Here is a 20259-nt window from a genome sequence, read left to right as displayed (position 1 = left end):
TTCACACATCATGCTTTGATCCTCGTCACAGCGAGAGTTTGTGACAGTTTTTTTGGTATCAAAAGAAGAAATCACAGAACTTATCAATTGAAGTTAGACAAAAATGAAATAAATAAAAACACATAAACATTTCATTGATTTCCCTGATGTTTTGATGAAGAAGCCCACCGAGACAGCACACTTTCTGACTGGTGTAGAGGCTGGAAAGGAGCCTTGGCATCCGTGCATGAGTGGAATTCAGAGGCCAGTGTATTTCTGAACATGTCTTTAATTACTGAGATGCTCGATTGCCAGTCCATGATTAAGCTCAACTAACAAATAACTGAAACCGAAGAGTATGCTAGGTGTTGGCATTTTTAATTGCACCATCATATAACTTGTTACATCTGTTGTAATGGAACTTTGATTAACTGAAAATGTAAAAAATGAGAAATTATTATTATTATTTTTATACTTCAGTGCTCTTTGTAAATTATACTTACAAAGTTCTTCAATAAGTTGTCTAAATGTAAAGATAAATTATTTTGTTTAATAAATTGTGCTTTAATTTTATGATTAGCAGCTTATTTTCCATATAAACCATTCCAAGGTTTATATATTAGCATAAGTGTAATATGTTATTTTAATTTCTAGTAATTATTGAACAATCTCCACAATGGAGATATATATGTATACACACACACACACATATGATGATTAGCATGGTGTAAGTTCTCTGCTGCTGTCACAGAGATGCTCCTCTAGGAAAGCGAGTGTTTTCTGCCAGGACTCCTCCTGAGCTCGACTGTGAGGCGCCGTCTCTCCTCCCCAAAGAATCATCACTGCAATACACACACCAGTCACTTCAACATCCTCAAATACAACACACACACACACACACACACACACACATCTATCTATCTATCTATCTATCTATCTATCTATCTATCTGTCTGTCTGTCTGTCTGTCTGTCTATCTGTCTGTCTATCTATCTATCTATCTATCTATCTATCTATCTGTCTATCTTTCTATCATTCTGTCTGTCTATATATCTATCTGTCTGTCTGTCTATCTGTCTATCTATCTATCTATTTGTCTGTCTGTCTGTCTGCAAAGTACTTTCAACACAGAAAATAATGATCTGACCCAGAATTGACCATAATACAAGGGCTAGATAGCTCAAACTCAGTGAACTGTTTTATTGATGTTTCAGACTTTAACCTTTGGTTTTTGCCTCCAGTAACTTGAAGTCACTGAAACGGACGTGGGGGCTGTAGGGCGGTTCAATAAGATGACCCGTTCCAGGGTACGAGAGAACAGTTAGGAGATGAGCGTTCCCAGCCTTCTCCATCATCCTCTTCATCTGCGGAGGAGGCCATTAGATCTGAGCATCATGACTGACCTGAGATTAAATGAACGTGCTAAAGACAAACATTTGAATGTACGAAACTTATCGACTCACATCCGCTGCAGATTCTGATGCTGGCCAGTTTTGATCATCCTCACCAGCGATCAATAAAACAGGACATTTGATTTTGCCCATCTGGTGAAAACAAAACCCACCGCTGTTAAGCACATACTACTTTATAGTAAAAAAATTGCATTTTCTATACCATTTTCCCAGCGATTGAATCATTTTCATACCTCAACTTTCTTGGAAGGGTCAACTGGTATTGGCAACAACAGATCCCGCCAAATTATTCTCATCTTGTCATCATAGCGGATTTTTTCTACGTTCCTTGGCATTGACAGAATGACAATTGTTAACAGTTAATCATTAGCATACATTTGGTATAACGTAATGCATCCTAATCGTGCCTGTAATGGGAAAATTGTGTTTCTTACTGTTGCAGTGCTGCATAGACATCCGCCAAAGATCCTTTGAGCGGCATTATGTGACTCCCACTCACACAAACCACACACTTGGGCTGAGAGTTAAGAACAGAAAGCAAATTAAACACATTGCATCACTGAATTTGCATCAAATCTAGAATGCATTGATGTAAATGAGAACTTAAGACGTATTCACCTCCATGATTTCTGAGTATGCCGTCAAACCCAGAGTTACAGGGACCCCAAATGACATCCCCATCACAGCTACTTTGTCAGGACAAACTTTAGGGTGTTTTTTTAGCAATGTAAAGGCAGTCTGAAAATGATTTGACATGCTTTAAATACTTTCAAGGTGTATATTACAGTATATACCTTCTTACCCTCCGTAATGCATGAATACAATTGTATGAAATGTAAAATTAATGAACAAATTAGATGTAAGATTCATTTTAATCCATTGATAAGTACAAAGTACAAACAGTCACTTCTGAACAATTTAATGCAGCATTTGCGTATACACAAAAAGCACCATAAATATATATTTTATTTGTTTTGTAGCACACATGTACCTCAAAGTAGGTGTTGTCCATGTGCTGTAGTTTTCCTGCAGCATTCAGGAGCCCGATGTATTCCAGGGCCAGTGAGACATAGCCGTGGGAAGCCAGGAGCGCTGAATGATACTCAACACGACCCCCCTGCCCGCCCAAAAGGTCCAGGACAGCAGGAAAGGGTCCAGAACCTGCATTACAAACACACATGCATATAAATGAAGTCCCTTAAGCCTCTATAAATGTAGACAGAATGTACAATGATGTACAAGGTTACAGGGTAGGTCGGTTTTAAAATAAGTGCATCTCTCGTGGCACAAGAAAAATACATATTTCATGTGCTGTTTCTGTATGACTTGGATTGAATCCTTCATAGCACTGAGGTGTATTTAAACATAACTTATATTCTGACCGCATGCTGTCAGTTCGTTAAAATTAATACGATTTAATACGCGAGATAAAATAACTATTCTTCTTATTGTAATGTTGTAATAATCTGTATTATTATGTTGAAAACAGCTGTTTATTATTTTTGTGGAAACTGTGATAAAAAGAAAAATGTCAGGATTCTTTGATGAATAGAAAGTTCTTTACTATCACGTTTGATCAATTTAATGCTTCATTGCTAAAAAAATTTACTGACCAAAACATTTGAATGGCTGTGTAAATTAATTTGATAAAATAAATAAATATATAAAATATTAAATTAACAATTTTGTGCATTATTATATGTAGCTTATTTTTGTTTTATATTATCATTTTTATTTTATTATTATTTTATATTGAAAGTTAGCCTAGAAATCTAGACGCACCCTAGCGGCAGCAAAATGTATTTCGCAGCCAGGGGGGTCTAGCAACTCTCAATAGACCTTCTAGCTGCAAAAACCTAAATTGGGTCAGGCCAATCACGTCGTGTATAGAGTAGGCGGGGGCGGGCTTAACATATGACGACAGAGTTGCGACGGCTGCCACTTGAAAACAAAGAATGACGGCTGCTGATGGAGAACAACGTTCTTTCGAATCGGCTTTGGCCGCGACTCTGGAGGACTTGGAGTTAAGTTTTTCTTTGAGAAAAGAGCAAAGAACGGCACTTAAATCATTCTTGAAAAAAGGAAGATGTGTTCGTCATTTTGCCGGCCAGATATGGCAAAAGTTGAATCTATCAACTAATCTCCGCTGTTGGGAAAACGCTCTGGTTGGTTGAAGCGCTGTCCTATTGCGTGCAGAGGGAATTTGAAAGACAGCCGTTTATCCCGCCCCTCGGAATGAGCCGTGTCTATGGTGAGTTTCCAGACCTAACATCTTGATGTAGGTCTGGCTTGCCAGGCTAATTGATAGTATTATAATTAAAGATAAATAAAAATGATTTCAATTATCACAATTCAATTAGCCTATAATATATACTAATGAATGATAGACCAATATGTGGGCAAAGACGACATCTAATCATTAATCCATACCTGGAGGAATGAAGAGTGTCCCCTTTATCCCGCGCTCTGCGACTTCAACCCTCCGGACATCAGGAGCCAAATACCAGCGTTCAGCGGTAGCTGATGTGAGGGGTGTGCGATGCTTGAAGCCCTTAGCAAGGTGTCCTTCATGCACAGAAAACACCACTTTAACTGGTGTCTGGACATTTTTCTTCTTAAATCTGTCAATTCAAATCAGGATACACTAAATGAGCTTTTACGGCACATTTACACGGGCGAAATCCAGTCATTTCCATAGATATTCATGTCATTTCCGAGCGCAGATTCAATTTCGTCGCAAATTCACAGCGTTGATTCATTATCAGAAAGCTGTTTGGCTTGTGTTTGAGGTGTGCTTCATACACCGCTTCACTATTAGACAATACACTTCTTTTTTTTTTTTTTTTTCGCTAATGTGATCCTCTATAGTGTCGGTGAACAATTCGTTAATTTTCAACTAATCTTTAATATCACTCATGAACAGCGAGTTGTCTCAGAAAGTGATTTGATCAATTATTAATACACTTCTCGAGTCTTCGGGTTCGATTTGTTCATCCTTTTGTCACGTCACAGGCCCATAGGCTAAGGCTATGCAGTCTGTACATGAAACAGAAATGATTAGTTCACCTAAGTTGCGTCCCAAATGACGCACTATACACTATGCACTTTTGCACTATGTACTTATGCACTATGTACTCATCCGTGTAGTCTATAAATTGTTATTTTGTCTGATAGCCCCTCCCCCTTCGCTACATAATTAAAGCTGCGACAGTCGAGTGCATGAAGTGTCCAGCATTCAACACTTTGATTTTTCCGTTAATTAAATTTTTCCCCGCCATTGACGGAAATTGACAAAAAATTTCGGCTGTCCATGTTTTCACTGTTATATGGTAGGGGGCGCTATGACATATCTTCTGAAAGAGTACTGAATCTCCTGATCAATACACAGGCAAAGAAGAAGCAGAAACAAGCGATATCATACATACGAAGATGCATATGTAAAAAACGCAATCATCAACATTAAACAGCATGAAAATCATCAAAAATGCTGGCCATGGCTGGCAACTTTTTTTTCAAAAACGGTGGTGGGGAAAGAGTTAAGTGCATCATCCGGATATTTAAAGTGTACTTATTCTATGTGGAATTTTAAGTGTGAACACTACTCGCACTATTTATACTAAAAACAAACATAGAATAGTGCATAAGTACGCAAATTGGGACGCACCTTTAATCTTCGGGTCTGAGTCGTTCGTTCCTTTGTCACGTGACGGCCATATTGGATACAGAAATTAGTTAATAATTCCCAAACCTCCTTACAACGCACATAGTTTGTTCATTTAGTGCGTCATTTGGGACGCAACTTAGGTGAACTAATCATTTCTGTTTCCGGTAAAGACTGCATAGCTTCAGCCTATGGACATGTGACGTGACAAACCATCATAATCGACCCGCTTTGAGCGGGATTGGATCTCTGGCGTGGGAGGTGTGCGCACTAACAAGGACGCTTAAGACCTCAGTCACTAGCGTACCTCTTGAGGCCAGGTGAGTAAGGTTTACCTGCAAAGCTCTAACTGGCCTACATCCGATACACACGGCTCACACAGAGGTCACTTTCAAACCAAACATCTTTCTGTTGGTCAACATGGTGAACCTGTTGAAAAATCTGCGAGGGGAAATCATTTGCCGCACATGAAATTCCAAAACACGTGGATTCCTATTTTAATGGATGGATTTCTCCAGAGAAAATTCAATAAATGTAATCTTTATGACACAATTCTCATTTTGTTTTTCCTCAGAAAAAAATAAATAAATAATAGCATAGTTTTTGGAACGACATTTGGGGACTAAACAATGAAACAATGAATTTTCATTTTATGGTGAACTGTCCCTTTAAATAATGAGTTCACTCGTGCAATAAAAAGGTAGTGCAGTTGTTTATCTCTTTATCTTTCTCTTTATTTACTTACAGGCGACCTGGTTTACTTTCAGGAACAGGTCTCATACTCCACAGCAGAGCCATGGCTTCAACTCCCTCAAATGTCCCACCAAGACTTTTATCTCTGGAAACTGAGTAATAATAATTCAGTGAAGCCATTATGATTAAAAAAAAATGCGTCAAAAGACACAAACGTGTATTTGTATGTGAGTTTAAAATGAAGTACTGTACCCTTAACGGTCCCTGAAGAGTCACTGGTGTAGTGGCCGAACGCTTCCCAGTCGTCTCCATCGTCAGAGTGAATCAGCGCGTGAAGAGTGATCTTGGAATCGGCAGGCAAGTGCTGAACTTCCACCTCAAATTTTTCATCAACCAAGCAAGTTGAAGGATGAATAGAAAGTAAAGGACTCGAATCTGTCTTGGCCATTTTATACCTTTAAAGTTGAAACTGGAGTCGCTAAATATGTCTGAACACAAACTGTGACAAGGCTTTTATAAGACGTTTAACCTGGTTATTGTCCTATAGGGTACCAGTCCACACAGACAACTCCATATATGGTTTGTTCTGAGGTTCTTCGATAAACATTAAGCCCATAAAAACATAAACGGTTATTGAGATTGATGATAAATGCCTTGTATAGGCTAGAGAGTTTGACCAAAGTGACAGGATATCTATCATAAAAAACTAATTTTAGAACACTGACCTAAGATGTACAATATAATAAGGTCTGTATAGGAAAAAAAAGGGAAATTCATTTATAAGTTTTGTCATGGGGAAATTGTTTATTATTTAGGCTACTGTTAGGCCTACCACCTAAAACAAATAAATTAAACTCAAATAATTGACAACACGTTTCTTAACTGAATAATATTTATATAAATTGTATTATTATGGTGATTTTTGGGATTTATTGAGATTTTTCTTATTTTATTTTTTTTCTGCAATTTGTGGTATAATTGGTTAGAAAAACACATTTTACTAGGAATAAAATAACAGGTGTAATCATGAAAGATGGATTGATATTCTGTTCACTGATACAGTTCAATGCAACTATCACTGCTTTTCTTTCAAATATTGAAAGTATGTTTTATTTATACTACAATATTCATAATTTGTACTTTAAAAATGTACTTATTTTTTATTGATATTTATTTTATTGTTGATTTGTGTGCTACTTTCCACTGATCTTTGTCTATCAGTCAGTAAACAGTTAAAATGTTATCAAAAAACTGTCACATTTACCATCACAAAGTCAATCATTCTCGGAAGATATGACATTTTTATGGAAGCTAAAAAAAACATACTTTAGCAAATCTTAATTATGACATTAAAAGTCGAAATAATGGCATACCAAGTCACAATTATGACAAATGTCGAAATTATGAAATAAAGTCGAAATTGACATACTAAGTCATAATTATGAGACTCATGCCAACATAATGAGATAAAAATAAAAAATCTAAATGATTACTTTCTGTCATACAATTTTTTGTCATAGTATGTCATAATCTAGTTTTTTTATCTCATAATTTTGACTTTTATCTCATAAATTACATCTTCTCATGTCATTATTATGATTTACAGGAGCATGATTTTTTCAAATGATTTTTTAATGATTTTTCTTATGTGGAAGAAATGGGCTTCCATTAATTTTAATAAAAAATTACAATTTCCCAAAAAAATAAAAAAATAAATAAAATGAAACATGGATGAATCATTCACAATAAGATCATTAAGATGCATTTAGAAAATAGACTTTCACCCTAACAGACAACTACAGTGAAACCAATTTTATGGTATTCATGGAACATTTTAATAAATGACAAAACAAAACATAACAAGGATTGTCTGAACAGGCAAATGGTAGCTTTTAGTTATCAATATTTGCCAGGATAATAGAACAAACACATATAAACAGTTAACACAGTAGGAATGTACAAATGTGATCAATTGTAGCATAGGCCCTCAACTTTTTTTCTTGAGACTTTTTTCCCTCAGAAAATAGATATAATTCTGACGTTTTTCTTGCAATTGCAAGTTTATATCTCGCAATTTTGAGTTTGTGAGATATAAACCCACAACTGCGAAGAAAAAAGTCAGAATTGTGAGATAAAAATTCACAACTGTGAGAGAAATGTCTTTTTCTGTTTTTATAAATGTTCAATTCGAATTATCAATTATTTTTTTATTTTATTTTTTCGTGGCGGAAACCAGCTTCCACAAATACAGTAACTACTCTTTAAAACAGCTGATAGCACCGCTTTCAATGTACATATTGACAAATACAACTTAAATATAAGTTAAAGATAAATCACACTATCAAATAGGTAGTTAAAATATTGAATATGTAGTGGTAAATCTGCCTTGGAATGCAGGGAGCCTTGGTTGTGACATCATACTAATGTTTCTTCAGTGAACTGACTCATGGTGCACCTCCAGCGAATATGAGCTCCAGGGCCGCTTGGATGTCTCCGCCCGTGGCCTGCAGGGCTCTCAGGATGAGCTCCTCATCACGGATGCCCATGTCCCGCAGCTGCTGGAGCTGCGACTGCCACTGATTCTACACACAGAATGAAAGAGAGTCACTCCAGAATCAGCAACATCACTTTGTGTGTTCACACTTGTAGTTTGGTTCACTTGTTTTTTTTGATCCGGACCAAAACAGAAAATGATACATGATTCAGTCCTGGTTCGCTCAGCATTCACACTGTGATTTTTAAGACCGAACCTAAATATACAAAACAAAAAAATGGCTTTTATGATGTTTTTTTTTTTTTTTTACTTGCCAAACATCCAAAACAATGCTGAATGCTGCGATAAATGCTCTTGTTGTATGTGCGTACATATGATGGTATTTTGACCAGCTGTGAGCTTGTGAAGAGCTTATAAAATGTATAAAGGAGTCAAAATATCATTGCAACGTTCACACTTATTCAAATGAACCGCACTAAAGGCCTGTTCACACCAGGACGAATTTCGCGCGCGATATTCGCCGACGTTTAACGCCTCGTAACTAAACAAAGGGCGCCAATGTGAGTGTGCACACCGGCGCGAAAAACGCCACGCGTAAAAGCGTCATTTTTTAAAAAACGCCTTAGGTTCGTTTTTTTGGTTTGACGCGCCGCGTCAAAAACTATCCGACCAATGAGATTGGCGCTTTGGCTCACGTGTCTGGAGCTTCTGAAGTTACAGTAAAACACAACTTGGGGGCGCTCAAACACAAAACGGTCTTGCCGAGCACACATACGTAACGGCGAAGAAGATATACGCCGAGTAGCGTCTAAACACTGCCGGGAAGAAATAAGACGAGGAAGATGCAAGGCAAGATGAATGTAGAGCTGCTGCTCTCGTTGGTGTCGGAACAAAAAGAACTATGACAAACGCGAAAGCGACTACAAAAATCTTGATAAAAGAGAACTGTTATGGAGTGGTATTAAGCGCCATCTAATGTCAGGGAATGAATTTGCATGTTCACTCGGCTCATCGTCAGCGAAAATCGCTTGGGTGTGAACACAAAAAACGCGTTGAGAAACACTGGCGAATAACGCGCGCCGATATTCGTCCCGGTGTGTATGGACCTTTACACAGCAATCGCACCAGAGATCATTTTAATCAAACCAAACCTGGCAAGTGTGAACACGATCTAAATCTTTCAAAAAGATTCAATCATATTGTGTTCGGACCTTAATGCATAGAAGATGTGTGCAAAACAAGCTGTGCTGGCAGTCTTTGGAAGCAGTTTTGGGGGTAACAATAGTAATAATCAGATTACTTTTTTCAAGTAACTAGTAAAGTAATGCATTCATTTTAAATGTACAACAAAATATCAGAGTTACTTTTTTAAATAAGTAACACAAGTTACTCTCATGTATTGACTGACAGCCTTTCTGTCTCCATGTTGTGAGAAATCAACGATTTCAATGCAGAGTCATTGTGTGTGAACTTGATGTTATTGTAGTTTTAGTCTAAATGTGAGCAGGCATTTACTCATCTCACTTGCACAAAAACAGATTCAGGCTTCCTCAAATTTGATAAAAAACACAAAAATGTAAACTAAGAATATTACACAAACCTGCAATGAATAAAAATGCTAAATAGCACAAATACACTTTATATATGTAATCTCACTTTATTAACCAATGTCTTTGCTGCTGACCTTTGATGATCAATTTCAACCATACAAAAAAGCAAAAATGATTTTAGTTAAACATCACATTTGTGTTTCATTTTGTTGTTTTTATTGCTGAAGAGGCTGTGTTCGAAACCGCATACTTCCCTACTATATAGTAAGCAAAAAGCAGTAGGCGAACGAATAGTATGTCCGAATTCTCAGTATTCATAAAACAGTAGGCGAGAATTACCGAGATGGCCCAGATTCTGAAGCACTCATTGATGGATACTTTTCTATCCCAGCCTTCCCAGGAGGCCACGGGAGAGGATAGCCTACATCATAATCGAACATCGCAGAGATCAGGGAAGCGGGTGTTTTTAAATGTGAGTAAACACGGTGCCTTATGTTAAAATAGCATTTGTTGAACTACTGTAGAGTAAACCGTTGAATTGTTGAAGGTGTAAAGATGCTAAATAGTATAGTTGTGATTTTGCTGTAAAAACACATTTTATTGTGTATAGCTAACAGGGGAGCTCCAGTAAGGACACGCACATCTCCAAAGTGGATTTATATAAACCATAAACATATTAAAGACGCTTACTAAATGTCTATATAACATCGTACAGGAAAGGCAGGCAGACTGGAGTGAGCACTGAGGATGAAGAGCCACAGCAGAATCCTGGAAATGGTATAGTGCCATGGATAAGACCCTCCATCACTCCACCTGCCCTTATTGCCTCATCTGGCCCCGATGTTGCTGTGGTCTCTTCATCCTCAGTGAGCCCACAGCCAGCGAGAGCATCTAGAAAAAGACCAAAAGACATTGAGGATGTGATCAGAGGTGTGGAGGAGAGGGAAGCGGGAAGAGAAGGAGAGAAATGGAGGAGAAGGAGAAACAAAGAGAATGAGAGAGAGAAGGGACGAGAACGTGAAGCCAGAGGAAGAGAAGACAGATGGCACCAGGAAGCAAGTGAGAGAGAGGAAAGAAGAGAGAGGGAGACAAAGGAAAGGGAGGAAAGATTCCTGTGTCTTCTTGAAATCATTGCAAAAAGACAAAAAGTATTTTCTCCTTAAAACTGCAGTGAACCAAAGACTGTCTCAAAATCGCAGGTGTTTCTGACGCCACAAACTACCTTGTAACCAATCAGGTCAACGTGTGATCATCAGCGAGTGGATCTCTGAGCTGGTGTGAGTGAGTGGAGGCGGGGCTAATTTGCATATTCATAGAACCGCGTATACTAAATGAGTCAAGGGTGTAGAGTTACATTCAAGCTATTTTAAGGCATGAAGAAAAAATTTTCAAGGAAAAAACATTTAAATATGTCATTTTGGTGATCAATTTTGAGTTTTAAAGGATCAAATTATTGACTTGAGTTGTTGCGCTTGTGATAACGTTGTAGGTCACATGATAACGTCAACATCGCATTCATACTTCACGCTTTCAGGCTATATAGTACCGTCTCGGTTATGTATGGTAACCTACGTTCCCTGAAAGAGGGAACGAAGACTTTCGTCCGAGGGATCCGACAGAAATGGGATCTTCGCAGAGAGACCAATCTACTTCGAGAGAAACTAAACGAGCCAATGCACATTGGCATGCGATAATTGCGCCAGCTGCTTCTATCACACAGCGCGGGTATATAATGAGCAGAAGGTGCAACGCAACTTTAGTTTTCGCTAAGGAGCCGAGCCAGGGACCCGGCCGTCTACAGCGATGGTACAACAACATGGCGACGGGACGAACGTCTCCGTTCCCTCTTTCCTTGGGTACAATGAAGTAGGAGCTGTAGAACCCTGCCTTCATATCGGCTGGAGGGACCAGCTCGATCGCGTCCTTTGCCAGTAGGACTTCGATCTCTGCCCGTAAGACAGGAGCACCAGTGGCCATCACTGTGGTGAACTGAATGCCCCTGAACTTGGGAAGGTGCCGGGGTGAACTGAATCGCATAGCCAAGTCTGATGGTGCGGATGAACCAGCAGGAAGGTCTGGGGAGTGCTAGCCAGGCTCAGAGAGACCATACCAGCTGGACCAACGGAACCACAGACGTACCCGAGGAGGGACAGCGAGGTGGAGGACAGGGACCTGACCCGAGAGGCACTGGGGCGGCTCGGAGTGGGGTCTGGGTGTGCGGTGCAACACTCACCTGGCTCCACGGGTGGACAGAGGATGCGTGGGAAGGCTTGACTGGGTACCGCTGGCTGGAACAAAAAGACGGTGGCAGGAGGGTGCCCTCAGCGACGAGCAGATGGAGGAGTTGCGACTGACGGCTGGGTGAAGGCAGCAGCTGGCCGTCAGAGCAGGATGTGTTTGATAGCCTCCGTCTGCTTCTGGGCCGCCAAAAACTGTTGGGCAAAATTCTCAACGGCGTTGCCGACGAGGCCGACCTGGGAGATAGGGGAGTTAAGGAACTGATTTTTGTCAGCCTCCCGCATATCTGCCAGGTTCAGCCAGAGAATGGCGTTCCTGGACCACCATGGTGGACATCGCTCGATCCAGGGACTTTCGTGGCTCTTAAGGCAAGGTCCGTCACTGTGCGCAGTTCCTGCATATGACCTGGGTCGAGACCACACTCGTGCATTTCCATGAGCGCCTTGGCCTGGTAGACTTGCAGGAGCGCCATGGCGTGCAGGGCAGAAGCAGCTTCTCCACAAGCTCTGTAAGCCCTTCTTGTGAGAGCAGACGAGAACTTGCAGGCTCGGGAGGGGAGACGCGGATTACTCCGCCAAGTGTTAGTGGTCTTAGGACACAGCTGCATCGCAACAGACCACTCCACTGGTGGGATGTCCGTGTACCGCTTAGCTGCTCCTCCGTCGAGGGTGGTGAAGGGGGTATCGGGCATTTAGAGGTGCCGTCCACGACCTACTCACCTCATCATGCACTTCCAGGAAGAAAGGCAGTGGGCCGGGGCGCTGAGAACCAGCACGGGCCGCCCCAAGAAACCAATCATCCAGCCGTGAGGGTTCGGGACACGGTTGAAGGTTCCACTCGAGCCCGACGCACGCGGCGGCCCAGGAAAGCATAGCAGCCATTTCCGGGTGGCAGTTAGTCGGGAATCTATAATCCCGCTAGATGTGCCTCATGCTCCATCTAAACTAGGATCTAGTATGTTCTTAACCCTGGACGCAGATTTGTAGAAATATAAGACTTCACTTAATCTACTTGAGAAAATAATTTCAGAGCAATTCAGAATAAAATCAAATGTAACAATTTATTATGTCAGGTAAATGTATCATGCCAATTTCATAATCAGTTCAAAGATAATCAATACAATAACATAAAATGCTCAGAGATAAAGAGTAAAAGATGTAGGTTAAACCCAACATTTTGAAAAATACATAATGCTGAAGTCTTTGAGATCCTTCAACATTATGGGCTGATCTGAGTTACAGAATCGCCTTGAGCCTCGTTGCATTTCTTTATATAGACACTTCTTTCACATGAAAACATCTGCTAACAACGGGAATTTGCATTCAGAGTTTACAACTTTTGGGAGCAGAATGCCATTTGCCTGGAAGACTCACCCTCCTCTGTGTGCAAGTTATCTCTAAACTCTAAGGAACTTTATTACCTTTTGGTTTACTTCTTTGGGAATGAGACATTTGTGAGACATTTGTTTAATGACCACAGAGAGTCCGCATTTTTAATGACCGCACAGATTGGTCTCTCTGCGGAGATCTCATTTCTCCATGAAAGGGAACTATTCTTTTAGTGCTCGTTAAGATCTTATTGAAATTAAGTACCTAATCAGTGAGTATACGGTTTCAAATGCAGCCAGAGTGTTGAACTTTCTTTCTGCGTTTCAGAACGGCAGCACAGCTGAAAGGTTTGTTTGAGCAGCACTCTCTACTGTTCAGGTGTGAATTTGCTTTTCCTTCAGCCTGAGGCTTATTCAGTTCACTTTTGGTGTGAAAGGGCCTTAACATTTGCCAAAAATAGAACTTTTGTAAAACAAGCAGGCCCAGACCAGGTAAGAAAAAATAACGCAACAGTAACATAGCGCATTACTTTCCATAAAACGCAATTAGTTACTTTTTTAGGGAGTAACACCATATTGTAACGCATTACTTTTAAAAGTAACTTCCCCCAACACTGTTTGAACATCTCTATTTTAGATGTTTGAAGTGCTGTAATAATGATGCTGGTCTAAATTGGCACTGGATCTCTGGTGGTTACTCACATGTAAGCTGGACATGCTGGAGACCTGCAGGGCCTGCTGCAGTGCCTGGTTAAACAGGTCGTTTGTTATAGGAGTGCCTGCAGGAATAGGGGACACTCCTGAAGAGGGACCCTGTCACAGACAAAGACGTGTTTGCTCTTTTATTAATGTGTGCAAATCTCAAACATATGGAAACATGTTTAAAATAAAATAAATAAATTAAAAATTAAAAGGTAATTGCGACTTTTTATCTCACAATTCTGTCTTTTTCCACTTGCAATTCAGACTTGCTATTATAAGTTTCTATCCCACATTTCTGATGCAATTGTGAGTTATAAAGTCTGAATTGCAAGGTATAACCTCACAATTACTCGAAACCTTTTTATTTTTTCTGTGGCAGAAATAAGCTTTTATACAAACAAAACACAAACACAACAAACTTCAATTAAAATTCCAACAATTATCCATTAGTTTATATATTAAAATATATATTTTTTTTTTTTTCATTTCTATACCACTTTGTCTAAATAAATTAAAAATAAAAATTCTAAAAAACTACAAGAGAATTTGTGCATCACAAAAATAAAACAGTAAAAAAAATATATATTTATTTTTTGATCTGCTAAAGATTACATTTAACAGTGTATTAAATGAATTTTTTTAAGATTAACAGAAATTAATCATTTTATTCAGCAAGGATGTAACAGTAAGTAACAGTAAATAAATGTATAATATTACAAAAGATTTCTAGTACAAATAAAAGCTGTTCTTATAATATGAAGCAGCATATTATTGTTTTCAACAATGATAATAATAGTAAATGTTGAGCAGCAAATCACCACATTAGACTGATTTCTGAATGATCATGTGACACTGAAGACTGGAGTAATGATGCTGAATATCCAGCTTTGTCATCACAGGAATAAATTGCATTTTAAAACACATTCAAACAGAAAACAGTTATTTTCAATTGTAATAATATTTACAATATTTCTGTTAATACTGTATTTTCGATCAAACAAAAGCAGCCTTGGTGAGCAGAAGAGACTTCTTTCAAAAACATAAAAAAATCTTACTAACCTCAAATGTATACTTATATACTTATGTATATATACTTAGAAACCCTATAATGGTATGTATAGTCTATTGAAGTGCACTGTACCTGGTTTCCAGTAGTTGGTGTAACAGCACTGCTCTCGGGGGTGCTGGCGAGGGCTAAAGCTGTGGCCAGCTCACTTTGAGTGATTGGTCTGGGGCCGACAGCTCCATTGTAACCGAGAGTAGCTGGCCTCATGCCGGCAAAACCACTCGCAAGAGTGGACAGCCCACCACGATTCACCTACAGATGATAAAGCAGGCTTAGGATCCAATATCGCAAATGCACATACTCTTAATGAAGAACAGTAAATCATAACAAACCGACTGGAAATCTTCCTCATCATCAGACATGCCTTCAAAGAGGAAACCTCCTGTAGATTAAAAAAAAGGTCCAAGCATTAAATCTGCTTTGGCTCGCCAAAATGACCTGTCACATTATGTTAATGGTGGGCAATTTTTCACTTAAATTGTGTTTAAATGGACACCCACCTGGCATGTCACTGTAAGAGCTAGAAGACACATTTCTGGAGGAGCTGGCGCTCTGCTGGGGCGGCACGCTGCCAGCCACCGAGTGCAACACCAGGATGATGGCATTTACCAGTGCCGGGTGGGAATTGGCCAAACTGCTGGGACAGTTAAGATGGTGGTATAACTTTCTTTAACCCAAAGTGCGGCATATGATTCAAATGTCACATTTTGAGGCGGTTAAACCACATGTTCAACATCAAGGCATTTACAATCCCTTTTACTTCTGAAATGTGACATAAGCCAAAAAGGAAAGATTAAATATTATAAAGACAATCACTGCCAGTCAAAAAAAGTTTACAAACTTGCCTGCTTATGCTTAAATGCTTGAAATCTGTTTTATATACAAATATAAATTCCACCTAAATTAATTTATTTTTAAAAATGACAGTTTTATAACAATAATATTATATTTTAAGTTAATTATTATTATTATATTATCAATTAATTAATAACATTATTGATTTATTATTGTTGTTTTATTATTATTATTATTATTATTATTATTTACTATAATAAATTGCATATAACAGTATTAATTTATTATTATTATTAATATAATGCTGCTGCTTTTAATAATTATTATATTAATATTGTTTTATAATAATTATTATTATTATTCATATAATAATAACATGATTAATGATAATATTATTGATTGATTATTATATTATTATATGAATAACATTGTTGATTTATATTAATATTATTATTAAGAGTAATACAAATTGTTGTATTAATATTGATGAGTTAATTAATAACAGTTTTTAAATATTAATTATATAATTATTATTAATTATTATAAATATTATAATAATAAATACTATTATTATTATTATTACTATAAATATAATTAATAATAAAATGTATAATAAAGCATAATTTATATTATTATAATAAATATGATTAAATAAATAATAAATATTAATATTAATAATTATTATTACATTATTGTTGTTTTATTATTAACAATAATAACATATAAAAGTAATTATTTATTATTATTGTATTATCAATAATAATAATAATAATAAATAATAATAATAATAACAATAATTATTATATTTATACTAAATAGTTAATAATAACATAATTGATTTATTATTATTTGTGTAGTTGTTTTATTACTATCACCATTACTATTATCATCATCATCATTATTAATTACATTTAATATTATTGATTTACTTTTTTCTTATTATTAATATTAATACTACTACTATTAATAATAATAATCATTTATTAGTATTTTTATGGATGATTTGGGGCAGTTCGTAAAGAAAAAGCAGCGATTTCATTGTTACTGTAATGAGGCTCACTCACGTGTCAAGCATGCTTGGGTCAGTGAACTGTATGAAGAGGTCTTTGTCTTGAAGAACCCCTGAAAATGTAGTCAATAAACAGAAGTACTGTAAGTTTTTAACGCGCCTCACATCACAAATCATTTCTGCTTCTGAACGTACCAAGAGCCACAGGATCGCTGCTCAGCCCAGGAGTTGCCACGATGATCTGGTCGAGGGATTCCTTGTTGTTTAGCATCTTAAACACCTGGAATGGGTGAAGAACTGCGTGAAAAAGTACCCAAGCATCCAGAACCATCAACACACACTCATAGCCATTCCTGAATCGGTATGCCACTCACTACCGCCTATTCAACCTACCGAATCTCTGTATGCAGTGCTGGTGTGAAGAGCTGCTTGCAAGACTCGAAATTCCCTCGCAGCTGCAGCCTTGTCCACTGGCTCTATCGAAGAACAGAGGAATAAATATTGGACCGTGTTTATGGAACTTTTATGTTGCTTTTTGTCTTTTTTGGAGCTTGACAGTTTCTGTCTTTACATATTTTCACTTATATGGAAAAGAACAGCGTGAACATTCTGCCAGACGTCTCCTTTTGTGTTCAACAGAAGAACAAATAACTGCATCGACTCACCGGGATGGATCACAGGTTCCGGCCATGACCTTCTCAGGATGTGCACAGTGGATCCAGACTGAATCCCATAGGACTCCAGAGTCAAGTCATCCTTTAGCTTTCTACCACAGTACACTAATTCTGTCATTGGAGATAATGGGAAAACTCTTGTCAAGATTCATCTAGGGTTTATGGTCGGTAACATTTTTATGAATTCTAACAATGCATGAACGTGAACAAACGTGAACGGACAGCTGACAGGCCAGCGCTTCAATGTCACGAAAGTTTAAGCCTTGACAAGAAGACTCAAAATAGAGCTCATTTCGTTACTTGCACTTGAGCAGACGAATTCACACAAAATGATGTCAAAAAATAGCAAGTATCCTAGTAAACATAGTTAGTTATGTCTTAAGTGAACATAAACAGTTGAGAAAGGGCACGCATGTGTAACATTGTCAGTATATTAGATTGTGCATTCGCTCTTAAAGTGACAGTAGCCTAATATTCCTGCTGCGGTCTGTTTTTAATGTTAATCAAACAACAAAGGATAAAGAAAAAAAATCACTCACTGCTCTTGGTTGAATAAACTTTTGTAACTTTAATAAGGATTAATTAATAAGGATGTTTAATTTATACAGTGAAGACTATGCAGTGTTATTTTACATTTGACTACTTTAGTAAATGTCTGTACCTGAAAAAGACCGTCCTGAGAACCCTGAAATGCACTGTTTATTTCTTTTGTATCTTTGTTATATTGTATTTAGTTGTGTTTTTGCTTGTAATTTGATTATTTGTTTTTATTTTATTATTACTGACTGTTTACTTGTCTTTAATATTATTAGTTAGGCTAGTAGTTTTAGCTGTGGTATCGAAATTGAAATAGAGAATTGTGAATTTTCACTGGCGTCTAAAATGTTAGTGTCATTACAGCCTGTTTTTGCTAAAATATTTTCATGACCAGTAAAAAAAATAAAAAAAAAATTATGGACAGTAAATTTTCTGATGTCACCGGCCATTGGCAGGTGTGGTTGTATTGTATTGTATACTACAGAAACTTTTTAAGCTAATGACAAATTTCCTCCCTGTTATAGACAAATACATATAATTCTCTAATAGACTTTGGATACAAACCTAAGATAATGTGTCCTTTATTTGATGTTATGTGTGTTATTGATAATATGTGTAATTTCACATAGTTAGTCTTGATAAAAAAGTGATTGTGTGATTTCTCTGCATACTATTAAACCGTAAGATTGCACTCACTAGTAAGATTTTTAATTAAATAAACTATAAAGTAGCCATTCTCAATAGTCATTACATATGACAAGCAAAAAAAAACTATTATTTAGTGATGAGAAATGTTACTTCTAACAATCGGGATAGACAGTGTGTCATGAACAGGTGACTGGAATAGATACTGGTGACTATTAAGATAGTTACTATAGTGAAACAAATAGGGAACTATAGTTAATGAAATTGATTCACTATGGATTAATATAAATAAAAATCCAATATAATATAAAATAAGCATTACTACTATTTAGTCTACAGGAATACATGCTTGCAACGGGCTTACAGCTCAAAATGAAACCCAAATAGTAATAACTTTTAATGGTTTTAATTTGACTTTGAGGTCCACATCAAATTATAACATTATGGGCTCTATTCTTTTTTACTAGTTAATTAAACATGTAATAATGTGAAATGTAACAGTCTTAATACTGCCGTACTGTGCCACCCAATATTATGAATGAGTCTTATGCGTGTATTATATGTTACCTATGAGCTCAGGATCTGGTATGGCATCTGGGATCTGTGCTGACACCAACTGCTTGAGAGTGGAGACCCGATAACCGCCGGGAGGAACATCTCCAGGTTCAGTCTCTGGAAACTGCAGCACCGACTTGGGAAGAGATGGTTGATCCACCAGCTTCAAACACAGACGCCACTCTGATGACGCCATTGATCTAATACACGTATTACAGCTGCACGCAGGTGAAGTGCTTTCTTATTTGGCACAAAGTCGAATAATATATCTATCACTCTTATAAACGCAATCTGTCTTTTGTATTGAAATAAATAGAATCATCAGCGATTGTTTTCATCCGTGCAACATGACGTCATGCAGGAAAGATCGTGGTTCTGGGAATCGTAGTTTTCCTGGTGTGTTCACAGACTGTAGGACTATCTTATGAACAGAGGGGGCAGTGTACTTCTGAATCACAGCAAGACAAGTAAAAAAAAAAAACAGCAAAGTGTATCTCTCAGAGAACCCACAACCAGGGTTTTTTTATTTTTTTATTTGTTAAACTAAAAACATAATTTTTTTTAACTTGAAAGAAAATTAAATAAACGATAACTGATATATATATATATATAAATTTATTTTATTTCAGCTATTTGGCAAGGCAACATTTCTCATTTACATTTAGTTTAGCTAGATGTAGTAAAATAACTAAATATGTTTTTCAAAAATAATTGAAATAAATGAACTGAAATTAAAAATACAAACTATATAGACATGTAAAAATAATAAAAATGACAAAAACACACAACAAAATTACTAAAACGTTAAGTAAAATAAAATGAAAAAAAAATACTTTATTAATATAATATTATAAAATTAATTAATATTTAAAAATATTTAAAATAGTAATAAAACAACAATAATAGTATCTCAATGATATAA

The 20259-nt window shown here is 37.1% G+C and overlaps 2 protein-coding genes across 2 annotated transcripts; both read right to left on the bottom strand.

Moving 5' to 3' along the window:
- Window positions 1-696: 696 nt before the first annotated feature.
- acot19 (acyl-CoA thioesterase 19) lies at window positions 697-6193 on the bottom strand (the record flags this gene model as incomplete). Its single annotated transcript, XM_081355871.1, has 10 exons — window positions 697-821; window positions 1202-1343; window positions 1443-1523; window positions 1625-1718; window positions 1826-1908; window positions 2010-2129; window positions 2383-2552; window positions 3822-4012; window positions 5798-5897; window positions 5998-6193. 10 exons carry the CDS (start codon window positions 6191-6193, stop codon window positions 697-699), a joined length of 1302 nt encoding a protein of 433 aa, XP_081211997.1.
- A 1098-nt stretch (window positions 6194-7291) lies between these two features.
- Window positions 7292-19752, bottom strand: ubl7a (ubiquitin-like 7a (bone marrow stromal cell-derived)). The gene is made up of 10 exons (XM_081355954.1): window positions 19350-19752; window positions 17592-17711; window positions 17320-17402; window positions 17122-17206; window positions 16982-17039; window positions 15623-15756; window positions 15455-15504; window positions 15198-15374; window positions 14057-14167; window positions 7292-8327 (listed from the first exon to the last, which is right to left on the bottom strand). The coding sequence occupies exons 1-10, from the start codon at window positions 19531-19533 to the stop codon at window positions 8190-8192; spliced, it is 1140 nt and encodes a 379-aa protein (XP_081212080.1). The 5' UTR covers window positions 19534-19752; the 3' UTR covers window positions 7292-8189.
- Window positions 19753-20259: the final 507 nt, after the last annotated feature.

The sequence above is a fragment of the Scardinius erythrophthalmus genome (assembly GCF_964197995.2).
Source record: "Scardinius erythrophthalmus genome assembly, chromosome: 24".
Lineage (NCBI taxonomy): Eukaryota > Metazoa > Chordata > Actinopteri > Cypriniformes > Leuciscidae > Scardinius > Scardinius erythrophthalmus.
The sequence above is the reverse complement of the archived record's forward strand: the minus strand, read 5'-3'. Positions and strand labels throughout refer to the sequence as shown.